This window comes from Gopherus evgoodei, chromosome 8, assembly GCF_007399415.2.
Source record: "Gopherus evgoodei ecotype Sinaloan lineage chromosome 8, rGopEvg1_v1.p, whole genome shotgun sequence".
NCBI classification, from domain to species: Eukaryota; Metazoa; Chordata; order Testudines; family Testudinidae; genus Gopherus; species Gopherus evgoodei.
The window spans coordinates 39,146,240-39,162,326 of NC_044329.1; the positions used below are offsets into that span (position 1 = coordinate 39,146,240).

At 49.3% G+C, this 16,087-nt stretch overlaps 1 protein-coding gene across 4 annotated transcripts in view; it reads right to left on the reverse strand.

The window, feature by feature from the left end:
- Nucleotides 1-16,087, reverse strand: part of DIAPH1 (diaphanous related formin 1) — a 176,158-nt gene that overhangs the window by 4,949 nt on the left and 155,122 nt on the right. For 3 of the 4 annotated variants that reach the window (XM_030571951.1, XM_030571954.1, XM_030571953.1), the window contains 3 exons: nucleotides 14,719-14,883; nucleotides 14,397-14,532; nucleotides 8,403-8,489 (listed from right to left, as the gene is read on the reverse strand). In XM_030571951.1, the coding sequence (XP_030427811.1) occupies nucleotides 8,403-8,489; nucleotides 14,397-14,532; nucleotides 14,719-14,883 (388 nt within the window). Of the gene's footprint in view, nucleotides 1-2,120; nucleotides 2,168-8,402; nucleotides 8,490-14,396; nucleotides 14,533-14,718; nucleotides 14,884-16,087 lie in introns of all 4 variants that reach the window. The other variant, XM_030571952.1, reaches the window with a different exon arrangement.

The following is a 16,087-nucleotide window of genomic DNA, read 5'->3' on the forward strand; positions in this document are numbered from 1 at the left end:
GGTGGCCCTGTGTTGCTCCCAGACGTGGCCAGCATGTCTGGAAGTGGCTCCTGGCGGTGGGGCGGGGCAGGTGGCATTGCCGCATGCTGGCCTCACCTGTGGGTACCACCCCCAAAGCTCCCATTGGCCATGGTTCGTGGTTCCCTGTTCCCAGCCAATGGGAGCTGCGGGGGGCAGTGCCAGCAGGCGATGACAGCACACAGAGTCCTCTTCCCCCCGCCCCTTCCAGGGGCCACAGGGACATGGTGCTGTCTGCTTCCAGGAGTGGCGTGGGCCAGGGCAGGCAGGGACCCTGCCTTAGCCTCGCTGTACCACAGGGTTGGCAATCCTGTGGGCTGGATTGAAAACCCTGACGGGCTGGGTCTGGCCCACAGGCTGTAGTTTGCCCTCACCCACTCTAGAAATTGGGCTTCAAACACCAAGAACGAACATGCAACAGCATGCAAAGGAGACATGCAACTGGCAAGCACAGTATGCAACTACAATTCCCAAGTGGAGGCTCCCTGCACGTGGCTTAATCATTTTCAGGGCCCCCTCTAGGACCTTGCTAAATACCTATCCTCAGTACAACACTCACACAAGGCTTATCCCTGTGACAGCCACACCAGGCCCACCTGCTTGCACCTTGGTTACAGACCTTTCTTCTCTACAGCCCCTGGGCATCCCTCGATACAGCTTCCCTGGAACTCTCTTGGTCCTAGGTGCTTATCCCTGTCTCAAGACCCACTTCCCTGCCTGCACCCACCCCTTCCCTGTTGGAGATTTCACCTGCCCAAGCTCACACCCTGTGGCCCTAAACTACCAAGCCTTTGCCTGCACCCCAATCCTAATCACTAAACCATGTCACAAACCTCCACTCTGCTTCCAGTACCACCTCTTTGAACTTTTCTCCTGTATGCTCCCTGTACCACCCTCCTCCATCCTTATCCCTACTGTAGCCCTCCAAGCCTATTGCCTGTATTCCATTCCTAAGGCTGATCCCCATCACATCTCCCCCTGCCCAAGTCCACATTCCCATCAGTTTCCCATCTGCTGCCTCTACCAGAATCTCCCCCCACCCATCTCTTGCTTCAACTCAGATCAAATGGGAGGCACAGACCTCCATTCCCTACCTAAATCCTTTTGCTCAATGGCTTATCCTTGCTAAAGACTTCCCAGGTTTCTTCCTGCATTCCCTTCCTACAGGCACATTCATACTATAGTCTGAGCCCTGGTCTACACTAGGAGTTTACATCTGTATAGTTACATCTCTCAGGGGTGTGAAAAATCCACACAACTGATAGACGCTGCTATACCAACCTAACACCCAGTATAGACAGTACTAGATAAATACAAGAATTCTTCCATCAACCTAGGTACCACCTCTCAGGGAGGCAGATTACCTACACCGATGAGACAATCCCTCCTGCTGTGCTGCTAAGTGTAGATAAGCCCTGAAGTACCTGCACCCATGGTCATGGGCTTATCTGCATTAGTCCCTTAGTCCACTGCTTGCATCACCATCTTACAGGCCCCACCCCATCACAATCTCCACACCCAATCTGTTGTCTACACCCATATTTATGGGAATATACAGGCAAAGCTCCCTAGTCCACTATCCAAACTTCTTGAGGAGCAATGATTATGGCTGTGCGTGGAGAGCTCCTGTGGGGGGTGGGGAAAAGGAAAATAATTGAAGCAGTAAAAGAGTAGACAGAGGTGTTAGCTGGCTGCACTCTCGTATGATAGATCACTGCAGTACTAGTCAGAAACACAGGACATGCTGGCAGGAAAGGAGAAGAACGAGGAGAGAGACAGCAAGAAAAAAAGCCTGCTATGGCCAAATCCAGAGAGCAAGGTGACCTGGCAAGCCCAGCTCTGTGGGCCTGTCCCAGGTCCAAAGAAGGCAACCAGGCTGGGCCATGCTTCACATAGGAAAGTGAAAGGAAGAACCAGTGCGAGATTAGTTACCATTAAAAAAGGCCCATTTCAATCCACTCCTGGGATACTGCAGGATCTGCAGCCTCAGGCTGCATGTGTGTCTCAATCTCCACTTCTAACCTTCTCTGCCTGCGGCACATGGGGGGTTACACACACACAACAAGAGTTGGGGAGGGGAGAACAACATGCCCATGTGTTACCCGCTCAGGTGTATCCTCCTCCACCTCACAGAGTGACAGGAGAGAGTCTGGCAAGAGGAAATAAGAAAGGCACCAGTCAGAGCCCACTAGGAACACCCCTTCAGCCCCAAGCCAGAGAACAGACAGCAGCAAGAGCCTCCCCACCGCTACCAGGAGCCTTCAGCATTTGAAGCAAGACTTGCTGGGTTCCACACACTGTCTGAACCAGGCTTTGTACCTCCAACCATTTCAGATGGCCTAGGTTGTGCATGGCCAGTTCAGGCCTTGCAGCTTTCCGCACACATTTCTCATTCATAAACACCAAAATGGAAAGTGAAGGAACATGCGCCACAATCTAGTGATGTAGCCTTGTAACCACAGTGCCTGGGAAAGCATGCACATGCCATCATGAGAGAGAGAGAGAGAGAGAGAGAGAGAGAGGCTCTGCTGGGACACCAGACACAGGCCTGCTGATGGGGACAGCCATGACACAGAACCCCCAAATGCTCATCGGAGTCTCCTGGCCAGGTGGGAGGCCTCCAAACTGGGTTCTCACAGCTAACACAATGGCAGAGTTGATCTCTGTTTCAGACCTATCTTAACATCTCCCTTCTCTCCCCTCCCTTCTGGGTCTGCAGCCCAAACACTAGAAAGACTCTTCCAGAGAACGAGGCAAGAAAGCTGAAGCCTGCATCCAGTACTCCCACTGCAACCATCAGTAGGAGAGCCCCCTACCCATCACACATACTCTACCCCCCTCAAAAGAGACCTTGACAGGTTACCCCTCTCTCATGCTTCCTCCTACCCCACCAGCAGGTTCTCTCTATCATGCAGACTCACTCCCCTCCTCTCATGCATACGCAGCCCCATCCTCCTCCTCCCAGCAGGTGTTATTTCTCTCACACTCAGCCTCATCCCCACATCCAGCAGGTTCTCGTACACCGCCCCCCCACCCAATCCCATCAAGTTCTCTCTCCCCCTCTCCCAAGTTTCTCAATAACTCTACTCCCCAGAAGTCCGCCTGGCTTAACCTCTGGATTTTAGTGGTAATTCTCATCAGTCCTGCCACCAGTATAGATATGCTGCTGATGGCTGTGCTAGGAGCCCCAGTGTAGGCAATATTCCAGGAACTTCCAGTGTTTTCCCTGGTGTCAGTTAACTCTGCTTTGAGCTGCAAAGGCTTGCAACATGGCTACAGGGTCAGCACAACAGAGCAGACCCTGACTATTGATGAGAAGCTCTTTGGGTTTCTCCCACAGTTCTACCACAAGTCTCCAGCAGCTCTGCAAAGGATCAGCAGAGCATTCAGAGCCACTTGGCTGTTATTGCCTCCAACCAGAGAAACTAGATTCTCGCCATGGATTAAGATGCAACCTCCAGAAACAAACTGTGTTGTGGAATGGAGTGAGGGATGGCAGGGGGAAGGACTCATTTCCCTTTGCTAGTTATGTTCACAACCTTTATCAAGGAGGTCATCTTTCTCTCTGCCACCGAAGGCTGTATGATCACTGGCTAACAAGGAGACAGGGGGCCATTTCTCTACCCCACATCCGGAGACCTTGTCTTGCCTGAGGAAGGGAAGGCCAAGCACCCAACCCAGGCCAGCACAGATACACCACTGCCCCCTTGTGTTGGGATATGGGCCTTGGACATGGTGGGCCAGACTGCAAACCTCACTGGGGAGGCAGGATTCCTGACTAATTTCTTTATTCTCTTAATTCTATCCCAAGCACAGATGGCCTGAGCAACATCAGCGTACAGAAAAGGACACCAGTTGAGTCACTCAAATCACAATCCAACCCTGAATCATCGAGTTAAAACCATGACTTCAGGACAATTGCACAGTCATACTGCAGGAGGACACTGGGCTATTATGTGCACACATCCTGCCAACTGCAGTGGCCTGCACTCCTTTTTTAACAAACTAGCTGGAAAAAATCCCCCTTGCTGACCCTCGCCCTCCCCACAATGAGCCCTTTAAGCTACTAAGCGGAGTCCCCAGAGGCCTGTCGGCTTTTCCATTCCTTTACATTCTAGTGAGGAGCTGCTAGCGCCTCTGAATAGAGACAGCTGCCTCCAAGGGAACAGAGTCAAGATCAGAGCTGACAAGATTTACACACAGTTCCTCGCTCTTCAGCTGCTGCAATGAGCTAGGGTGAGGAGCGATATGGGGCCAGGAAATGCCCTAACAGCTCACATAGTGGTGGTGGTGGGCGGAGCACATGTTCCAGTGAGAGTGCACTGGTACTGCTGGTGGAATACACTAAGTCAGAGCAGGAGAGTTACAGGAACATATGGAAATGCAGCACCTAGAGTTATAAATATGCCCCTGGAAATGAAGACCAGTAAGTAAGCTCCCCCAAAGATACAAGCTACTAATGAGACTGACAGAGATGCAAATTGGCAAATGATGTTCCAGCCCTGAGTACCTCTGCCTACTACAGCATCATATGGGAAACACGCTGATAAAAAGCGTGAAAGAGGGATCCAGCCACAAGCCAAAGTAAAACCCATGGCAATGTGCAATCTCTAAGCAGAGAAAACAGAGCATACTTCTCCCAGCTAAGCCTACATTGCCCATTCTAGATGCTTACTCCACACTGCTCCCTGGAACACCACTCTCCCCAAGGCATCTCCCGAGCCCCCTGCTGCAGGTTAAAAAACAATCACAGGAGTTGGATGACAGCACTTACAAGGGCCTAAGGTTGCCCTAATGCAGCTGCAACATCCTCTCTATAGAGTCCCAGCCTATCATAGAATATCAGGGTTGGAAGGGACCTCAGGAAGTCATCTAGTCCCACCCCTTGCTCAAAGCAGGATCACTCCCCAATAAAACCGGTCTGCTCCTCTCATTCCTCAGTCTTGCTTGGAAATGTGAGGCCAGCTGCACCATTGCATTCTGCCTAATCCCCAAACTCTCCTACAGCATAACATCCCACAGACATGGAGTAATATTCCCTTCCTGTTCTTACAGGAACTAAAGGGGAAATGCTCCTCCTCCTCAAAAAGAATCCAAAGCCTCCTGCAGGAAGCAGCTAATGCTCCATAGAAAGCTGATTGCCAGATGGCAATTCCCTGCCTGAATCCAGTGAGCATGCTCAGAAAGGCCAAAGTGTGTGGTGTGTGCAGGCACACTGCATCATGGAATGGAACATGGGAAGGTGAGAGTGGGCACTAGCACTGTGAGACACTACTCCCATTAGCCCTGTCAGTGCTTCCACTCATGCCATGGTTTTAAGGATACAATTTGGTCACGAGGTCACGGATTCTAGGACTTTAACAGCTCTCCTAGGCTTCTTCAGCTTCAGCCCAGGTGCAGGGCTCCCACTGTCAGCCCCACTGTGACCCATACCCTGATTTGTGTATTTTTCCCATGATTGTTCCATGAATTTTCTTAAATTTTTCAAAATTGTATCCATGCCATGGTCATCCCTCAGTTTCTTCAGCAGCCACAGCCTTCTCTGCTTTCCTCACTTATCCATGATCACCAAGCATCCCTGACTACATCTAAACTCCCTTCTCCGTTGCCTGTCCTTCAGAAAGTTACCACACCACCACGCTGCTCTCAGATGCCTCAACTTCATGGGACTTTCCATCCTTGTCCACCATCTTGAGCCTTCATTTTGCTGATGGTTTCCCGCAAAGCCCCTAAATTGATAGCTCTACCCACCCTCTCCTATCCTCTCTGATCTTAAGTCAGCTGGTTCCATAGGAACTTGCTCTCTCTTCTGCACCTCCCCCCTGCCCGGGTACAATGATAAACTTGCAGACTCGGCATTCACAAGTGCCACATATATCCCCTTTCTACCCAGCTCAAGAACTGGAAATCTCAGCAGATACTTCTCATCTGCCCTCTAGCCGGGCAGACTAATTTCTCTTTCCTCCCTCACTTTCAAGCTGCTGGAAATCTGCCATCTCTCCAATATCTTAACTGTTTCTCCACTCACATGGCCTCTTCTTTACCTTCCCTTCAGGGCTGGAAATGGCTTTCTTCCTTTCCATCCCCCTCCTCTCTTCATCGTACCAGGACCTTAGGGGTTGATCATTCCTCCTCCTGAGATTAATTCACAGCTATACATTGTCTCCGGTTCCCTCCAATCATTAATTCTACTTCTAACTAAGAAACTTCTATCTGTGGTGGCAGCTCCACCTCTACCTCCAGACCCTCCTCTATGGCAGTGGTTTTCAAACTGTTTTTCTGGCCACTTAGCTGAAGAATATTGTTGATGCCCACAGCCCAACAGAGCTGGGTATGAGGGGTTTGGGAGGGGCTCAGGGCTGTGGGCAGAGGATTGGGATGCGGAGGTGAGGGCTGCAGGGTGGGCCCAGGAATGAGGGGTTCAGGGTGTGGGAGGGGGCTCAGGGCTGGGGCAGGGGGTTGGGGTGCGGGAGGGTGAAAGAGCTCTGGGCTGGATGTGTAGGCTCTGGAGTGAGGCCGGGGATGAGGAGTTTGGGATGCAGGAGGGGGCTCCTGGTTTGGGGGGGTTCAGGGCTGAGGCATGGGATTGGGTTGCGGGAGGGGTCAGGGCTCTGGGCTGGGGGCCGGGGATGAGGCGGTTTGGTATACAGGAAGGGGCTCTGGGCTGGTGCAGGGGATTGGGGCTTACCTCCGGCGGCTCCTGGTCAGTGGCGCAGCAGGGGTGCTAAGGCATGCTTCCTGCCTGTCCTGGCACTGTGCTGCGCCCCAGAAGTGGCCAGCAGCAGGTCCAGCTCCTAGGTGGAGGCGTGCAAGCTCTCACCCGCAGTCACCATCCCCCCAGCTCCTGGCCAATGGGAGTGTGGAGCCAGTGCGTGGGGCGGGACAGCATGCGGAGCCCCGTGTCCCCCTACCTAGGAGCTGTACCTGCTGCTTGTCGCTTCCGGGGTACAGTGTGGTGTCAGAACAGGTAGGAACTAGCTTGCCTTAGCTGGGCAGCACTGCCGATGGGACTTCTAACGATGCAGTCAGCGGTGCTGACCAGAGCCGCCACGACCCAGTGACTTACATTCTGTGACCCAGTACCGAGTTGCGACCCACAGTTTGAAAACCACCGCTCTAAGGCATCTCACAAGGTTAAATTCTTGGCCTTCTGCTTTTCTCTCTAATGAGAAACCTTCGCTGTCATTTCAGGCTGACGGAACTGAATTGTATGTTTCTTTCAACACTTCTAATGCGTCCTCCTTACTGTACATCTGCTTGTCTGACCCGGTGAAGTTGTGGCTTCATCTGAGCTTCCTTTTCTTTAGGCCCGCTCAGAAGTGACTCTGCTGGACAATAGAAGTTTTCTCAAACCCAAAAGCACCCTCCTCTCTTCCCAGTCAACTCAGACGTCCATTCTCAGTAACTATGGTGTCATTCTTGACTCAGCTTCCTTCTCCTCCTACATCTATCTGCCACCATCTTGCAACAATGACCCCTGTGCACTTGTCCTTGCTCCCACTCATCCAGGTCTTCAAGTTCTCTGCTTGGATAACTGAAGCTAGATCTCTTCTTTACAGCTTCCACAGATCCTATGTGCTCAAACTCCAAACCCAGAACACATTGTTCCTGGTGCACTCTCACACAAAGCAGTTCAGCTACAATTCTCTTGCAGCCCAGTTGTTTCTGAATCTGCTTCAAATTGCCTCCATTTTTTAAAACTGCCCAAGAAACCTCAATGTCTCAGTCTCTCCTCCTCCTGCTTCTAGCATTAGCTTCCTCTTCTCCATCCTCTGGCCACTCTTGGTACTCTGCAGTGCCTGCCATCTGGATTCATTCTCCTTGTACCACACCAATGCATCAAATCTCTAGATAGTCTCAAATCTCCACCTGTGAGTATGCCTACAATACTGTCCTATCTCTACCAGCCATTTTCATTTAACAGTGCAGTTGCGTTTCATCACTTCCGCATGAAAGTAGAACCACCACTGTTCAGTCAGGAGAAGTCCCACAGATTAACCTATGCCATTCTGGTGAAGTGCTGCAAAAAACATTTGGGGAACCAAAGACAGAATGAAAGACACTGTGTACAAACAACACTTGTTATCCATTACTCAGAAAAACAATTTAGGAGATGCTGAAAAGGCTTAGGCATGCAAAGGAGTAGCATCTACAGTGACACCAGTTAACAGTGCTGTGAAATTTCTGGCTTCAGGGTATTAATTGATCATTAGCTGAGGTCAGGAAGGAACAATATTGCACAATGAAGTGCCTTATGGGAGTTTTTAAACTTGCCTCTGGTCACTGTTGGAGGCAGGATACTTAGCCACAAGGATTGACTGTCACAGAGAACAGACCAATTTCCACACCCCCTGCACCAGGGGATCATCTCAAGCAATGCTTACCCTGGCGAGGTCCTCTTTTCCTCCGGAACGCTGCTCCTGACTGCAGGGCCTCCATCAAGCTGTCCATCACCCCTGTCTCATCACCCTCTGAAAGGAAAACAGTAAGTTAAACAGGGACATGTAGTGTGCTTGATTCAGTTCTGCCACCTCCAGTCCTCCCTCACCATGTGCTCCTACTCACGGGGAATCTCACACACACACACACACACACCACACACACACACACACACACACACACAAACACACACACACACACACACACACACACACACACACACACACACACACACACACACACACACACACACACACACAGGAATTCCCCACTCTGTACAGAAGCTGGGGAGATTGGTTAGGGCACAAAACTGAATGGGAATATCCTCCTCCCCCCACAGAGAAGCTGACTGCCAAAAGGTGCAGGGGAATGGGTTGCAGGGAAAACCTCTGCGGCAAAATAACCCAGCAACTGGGGCCTTTGGGAGAATGAAAAGCTTCAGAGAATGTGCCAGAAAGCCTGTCAAAGAATCAGCTCCCTCTCCTCCCCGTCTTGGGCATTCTCCTTGTACCTGCCCAGCTCATTTGTTTTCTGGTCCTCTCTTTTTAGAGTCTCTGATTATTAGTGCCATCCACACCCCTCTAAGCCCCTTGTCACTCTCTGTACAGTGCTCTGACCCCTTGGGAGATTAACCTGGCCTCAGCTGCTCTCCTTCCCTAGCAACAAGTGTGTCACTGTGTTCAAAGAGCATGTGCCAACAGAGCCATATGTGGCCCTGTGTAACAGAGGCCATGCAGCACCATTGCCCCCTCCTGCCCAACAGGTATTCTTGGCCCAAGATCCGAAGAGCAGCTAAGTCTTTCCTTTTCCTGCTGAGCACAAAGCTCCTGCAAACCACCCTATCCCAACTGGAGGAAGCCCTGGGAGAGCCCCACATTCTGCTCCCATGGAGAAGCAGAAAGTGCAAAAGATAGTCGCAGGAGTCCTAGGCGGAGTGCAGAGACACCCGTAACCTTCGCCACTGAGAGTGGCGAGGGGAGTGTAGCAGTAGCTGTAGTTTTTAAAGGGTTCTAGAAATAGAGTCATGAGTGAAATCAAATGTTCCTCCCTGAATTATGTGGCTGTTCCCCATGCACCCAGCAACTGGGGATTTAGCTGGCACCAGTAATCCCTTTCACTCCAAAACTGAGACCTGTATGTATGCATTTAAGGAGAGCCCAGCAGATGCCCTTACATGCCCTGCCTCACAGCTACGTATAACAAGAGGGGAAAGTGAGCTTAGCAAAGTCCCTTGCATTCTCCCTGTGCCCCCTCTCACAGTGTGGTACTGAAGGAGTTAACCATGTATGCATGAGCACTCTGCAAATCTGTTTCCATGACAACAGCTCTGGATGAAACCTAAATCCATAAAATCACATTAGAACATCTGTCAGTGCTTCTGTGTGCTCCAGACACACTGCCCACAGCACCACCTGCTGGCAAAAACAACCCACTTTGCCTGACCTACATTTTCAACACCAAAGTAGTTGGTAACAGTGCGTTTCCAGAAAAAATGACCAACTCCAAACTAAGCTGCAAATGAAAGAAGAGGCGCTACTATCCTGGGGTGTGACCCCCGGGCCTTATGTGGCTACCAGGCCTCTAACACTAGTGTGAGGTGTCCAAGCAGCAAGAAGGTTAGGAGAACATTCAGCACTAGTCATTGGGCTGTCACTAGCATGAGCATGGCACTTATCACTGTGACTCAGCCCCTTAGTAAGAGCCCGCAGGGATGGCTGAGGCTCTTTCTCAATGGATCACTTCACACTGCTCTCACACAAGAAGCCATCCCGACATTAATCTTGCTAAATTTTGCTGTTTTGAACAGCACTTTCTGGGGAGGAGATAGTGATGGTAGCAGGAAGTCATTACCAATTGTAGCCCAATTCTTTTGGTTTCCCAGTTCCTAATCAGCCCGCCTCTACGCTTGGGTATCACATGGAGACTTCATTGCTTTCAATGCCCACATGAAGAGGAGACTGCATGGCAGTTCAGTAAGCACACTGACTACACCCAGCACTACTATTTGCTGAGCCTACAGGAGCTGATATAGAATCCTGGATAAGAGTCGCCTGGTTTGAGTTCACTCCAGACTAGGTAACAAGAAAACTGGAAGGTAGTGGAAACATCCTGAGGAACTGACTGTTCCATCCTCTAGCTCAGTGTTTCAGTCTTCCCTTCATTGCTGCTCCTGGGCTTCCAGTTGTCCATGGAAACCTAAGTGCCCTTTATCATATTCAGCTGGAAACACAAATTGCACCCTTTCCTCACTGACACAGCACTGCCACATCCATGCTTTTGTGACTTCCAGGATGGATAAGTATAACAGGTGAAGGTTTCAGCTGGCATAAAACAGCGCTCTCTGGCCCCAGGGCCAATTCTGTGGGGTGCGCTGTGCTGCAGGGCACTCTTAGCAATGGACCAATGGCTTTGGAATTTCCTCCCTCTTAAAAGCTAACACCAATCAGGGTTTAGTAGACATGGAGATTCTATACAACTCGTTTGTTTAAGTTGACATCCTCTGATCCAGAAGCTGGGAAGGGATCTATTCCTGCAGATGGTGAAGGCAGTAGTGAGATGTGCAATATAAAATTAAGTACTTGTCAGGAGGCTGGAGTACTGGAAAAGGCACAGCACTATCTGTTGAAGGGAGATGGAAAGAATTCCTGGGATAGGCACTGTACTAACTGGTGAGAAGGTGTGTACACAGATGCACACAGACAGCACTACCTATTGGGAGAGGGGAAAGGGAGAGAAAGAGAGGGAGAAGCTCCAGGGACATACACAGCACTAACTGTGTGGGGACTCTAGACCACTCAGGGCCTGGGTTATCCAGTGCCCTAATCACAGGGGCCCTGGTATCCCTAGATTGAATTGTTGCAATACACACCAACAAACATGGGGGCCCTCTGTGCCTTGGGATGATGGCAAATGCCACAGATGTTTATGGAACCTTTTACAGCAAAATACTGACAGCAAACTTTCTATTAACATGCTCCTCTCCTCTTGAAATCAGAGGCTCTTGTGCTCTGACTTTAGTCCTGTTTGTGAGTTTTGCTGAGCCACTTGGACCTTGAGAGAAAGAGTTGCACAGGGATCTCTCCCATCCAGTCACCTGGAGGGAAAAAAGCAGCAATTTGAGCCCTCAAAAATGTCTTACTCACTTCCCACCATCTCCCACCGGTTGGGGGTGAAGGGGAAGAAGGGGTGGAGTGACACCAGCAGCACCCCTAGAAACCTCTGGCAGCTACAAGAGCCAGGGGACTCCAAAGGGGACATGACTGAAGACAGATGTGAAAGGAACATGCTCTTGTTGAGCAGGGATTGCTTGGTACAGGCCTCTGGCCAGGCTTCCCCTTTCTGCAAACTGAAACATGCCAGGGGAGAAGATGGAACTCATTAACTCATACATTTGCTTATTTTAACAATTTCCTCCTCCTGCAGCTCTCAGATGAGATCAAACTTTATACTAGAGTTCAAGCATTCAGCTGCTGCAATGCTACATTCCTGCGCCTCCCCCCGGGACAGCATACAGACAGCGGCCCAACTCCAGAGCAAAGGCAGCAGACAAGAGCTAAGGGACTAACCAACAGGGAACACCCCATGAACCTAGAGCAGTCGTTCCCAAACTTTAACAACCTGTGAACCTCTTTCACTAAAATGTCAAGTCTCGCAAACCCCCTCCTAAAAATGAATATTTCCAGGGATTTTCTCATTTACCTGAGTATAAATTATAAAAGCAGTGATCTTGGAAATATAAAATTTGTTTTTATGTCATGCTTATTACACATTATTTATTATTAAGTGTCCCTGGCCCCTGTTTGCCAGAAGCTGGGAATGAGCGAAAAGTGATGGATCACTTGATGATTACCTGTTCTGTTCATTCTTTCTGGGGCACCTGGCACTGATCACTGTCGGAAGACAGGATACTGGGCTAAATGGACCCTTGGTCTGACCCAGTAGGGCCATTCTTATGTTCTTATTTATCATTACAGTATTTTTATTACATAATGAAAATGGCAACACTCTTCCAAGATCTCACTTTTGTAGCTTGTATCACTTTGAATTCAGAGGGAGGGATAGCTCAGTGGTTTGAGCATTAGCCTGCTAAACCCAGGGTTGTGAGTTCAGTCCCTGAGGGGGCCATTTAGGGAACAGTGGTTTAAAAAAAAAACTCTCTGGGGATTTGTCCTGCTTTGAGCAGGGGGTTGGATGAGATGATCTCCTGAGGTCCCTTCCAATCCTGATATTCTATGAATAAGAATATTATAAGACAAGGCTCCTATGTTTCCTCAAGGAGTATCAGATGTGAAACAATATAAAGGTATTTAAGAGGCCAAGTCAAAGAGTTCCTCCTACACAAGCATTCAGGCCTTGAACAGTCTAGACAAACAACGCACATTACAACAAAGTTTAAATTTGTTCATCATCATAATTTAAAAAAGAATACTAGCTGCCTATTTAATTTTAAAAACAGCAAAAAATATCCACCTCCCTTTCCATTTCTTATAAGGAGTCTTGAAGTTTAAATCTCCTCAGTGTGATAGACATGCTTGCTTTGATCCTCTTAGCTCTTGGAAGTTCAGGGGCTCCAGGCAGCTGGCCCCGTGCTGCCCAGGGCTCCTAGGGACAGCTCTGTCCGCCATTAGGGAATTTTTTCCCGAGAACCCCCTGTAACATTTCACGAAACCCCAGGGGTTCTCGACCCCAGTTTGGGAACCACTGACCTAGAGGGAAACTCTGGCACACAGCTTCTCTGGGTAGCCCATGGGACTGCATGAGAAAACGGCCAAGAAAGAAACGTAGCAACCCAGAAAAACGAAGAGCAGCCTGCTGCCTATCACTGTTCCCCCTCGACTACAGGAGCTCAAACAGCCAGCTTCTTTGGAGGGAGAGAGGGAGAGAAAGGATGAGGAGAGAGCACGACAGCGCTACAAATGAAACAGCTGGCAAAAAGTAAACAAAAGACTGAGCTGGGAAGATGCTGAGGTGGGGTGGGGATCCCTCTCTGATGAGAGCTGGGGCACAATTAACTCTGGAAGTCACTGAACATGCGCTTAGAGGACTGGCAAATTTGTCTGGGGAAAGCCACCCTGAGATCTCAAGGTCTATGAATTCATCTTCAGCAGAGCAGCAGTGAGAGTTCACATTGATCAATAAGAGCTCTGCAACAGGACTTGCTTGCTTGAAGAGCCCAAGAAACTGGGACTGGGAAGGAATGCGAGTGAGCCTGTGGGGCATTTTACTGCACACAAGTTCCCACAGGCAGAAGGAGGGGATAAGTTTCAGGAAATTAAGAAAGAGGCAGGAAATCAATGGAAAAGTGCAGTAACTGAGTCCATATGTTGTAACAAAGGAATGTGCCTGGTAGCACAGAGCAGACTATGCTCGTTAATGAGGAAGCCCCTGCTATGAGACAGCTCCTAGAGAGGGAAGTTATTTCTTGGACTAGAGCACTTAACAGAAAACCTTGCATGAGCCCCTTGGTATGGCATAAAGGTTTGCAGATAGGGTGACAAATGGGTTAAGAATGAGAAAATCACTGTGAACAGCACCTTACAACCCACAATATTGCTAAAGCTTTGCATTCAGACCAGAACCTCTGCTGCCCCTCACTTATCACCATACTGCCTCTAGTACATGGGGTAGGCAACCTATGGCACGCATGCCGAAAGATGCATGTGAGCTGATTTTCAGTGGCACTTTCACTGACCGGGTCCTGGCCACCGGTCTGGGGGGCTCTGCATTTTAATTTAATTTTAAATGAAGCTTCTTAAATATTTAAAAAACCTTATTTACTTTACATACAACAATAGCTTAGTTATATATTACAGACTTATAGAAAGAGGCCTTCTAAAAACGTTAAAATGTATTACTGGCATGCAAAACCTTAAATTAGAGTGAATAAATGAAGACTTGGCACAGCACTTCTGAAAGGATGCCGACCCCTGCTCTAGTACCTGCATTCATGTCTATCAGTTGCTCTCTCTTCTGCTGCTTCTCCAGTCTTTCCTTCTCAGCTTTCTCCTTGGCCAGTTTAGCTCGGCGCATCTTCTCCTCTGTCTCACGTCGCTTTTGATTCTCCTTGGCAGCTTGCTGCAAATGAGAAAAACAGTTATTTGGGAAGTGACTGATGGTGCAAAGGTCTGAGCAGGGTGTAAGTGTACAGACAGAGTTATTTTCCCAGTGGGAAAGGATGAGAAAAGATCACGCCAGGGCTCGGTGCACAGTATGGAGGGGTCTGAGCTAAGTGTTAGGATGAGGAAAGGGTCCCTTGCTCACCAGAAACATGTTCCTGAAGTTGTGCAGATCCATGAAGAACTCCTCAATGGATATTTTCTTGGGGTCAAACAGGAAGTACTGACCCATCTCCTTAAAAAGGTTCTCCATGTTTGAGTGCATCATTCGCAGCTTTTCATACTGCTCCTGAGCATCCTTCACAAAGATGTGAAATCTGAGAGTCAAGGAATACAATCAGCTGCTCTGTGGAAACATCAGAGGTGAGAGATAGCATGTGCATGCACCAGAATTATTTGGTTAACCAATGGACTCTTCTCCAGCTTGCAAAATTCCTCTGACAGCATAAAGAGCTTCCCCTCCAACTGCAGTGATCCCCAGCATTCTCAACTGGGTGGACCCCAGTATCTTCTGCTCAAGAGGTCAAGGGTTCAGTGTCTTAAGTCAAGGGGGGGGAGGAGGAAGGGCTAGGTGTGAACATGTATGGCATGCACTGGACTTCCCATGGCACACTCCTTCCACAGATCCCCTTACAAAGGGAGGCCTTACAGTGCTTCTTCCGTATGGCTCATACTACCTGTGACATTCCCCTCTGGTTTTATCTGGACCAGTGATCTGCTAGGTCACTCCAATCCTTGACTCTGGGAGCCAGCCTTACCCTGCTCTTCTGAGAGAACCCCACTCCTGGGATGTTCACACACAGCCTCTGGCATATAAGCTGCTCCTTGGATTGTACAACCAAATGACACAAGCCAGTATCTCCGGTCCCAGACACAACCCTAGGAACCTCCATCTTGCAGTGTTAAGATTTATAATCTCAGTTATGCCCGCTGGACACTGCAAGCTTACATGAGTTCATCAAATTAATAAAGAAATTTATTTGCACTAGGCTTGTTATCCCAAGAGGAGATTCTGACGTGCTTCAAACGAAACTCACTGCTACAGGTAGAATAAACAAACAGATTTATTAACTATGAAAGACAGATTTCAAGAGATCATAATTCAAAGCATAACAAGCCGTATTTAGGCAAACGAAATAAAAGCAAAATGCATTCTAATCTGATCTCAGCACGTTCAGTGCCCTTACAAACTTAGATGCTTCTCACCACAGGCTGGCTGGTTGCCCTTCAGCCAGGCTCTCCCCTTTGATCAGTGCTTCAGTCACTTGGTGTGGTGTCTGTAGATGTAGGTGGAAGAGAGAGGAAGAACATGGCAAATGTCTCTCCCTTTTATCATGTCCTTACCTCCCCCTTGGCTTTGCTCCCCCCCCCTTCAGAGTCAGGTGAGTATTACCTCATTGTAGTCCAAAACTGATGAAAGGAAGGGGGGTGACTCACTCAAGAGTCCAACAGATCCTTTTGTTGCTGCCTAGGCCAGTGCCCTTTGTTCCTGTGAGGCTGGATTGGGTTTGTCC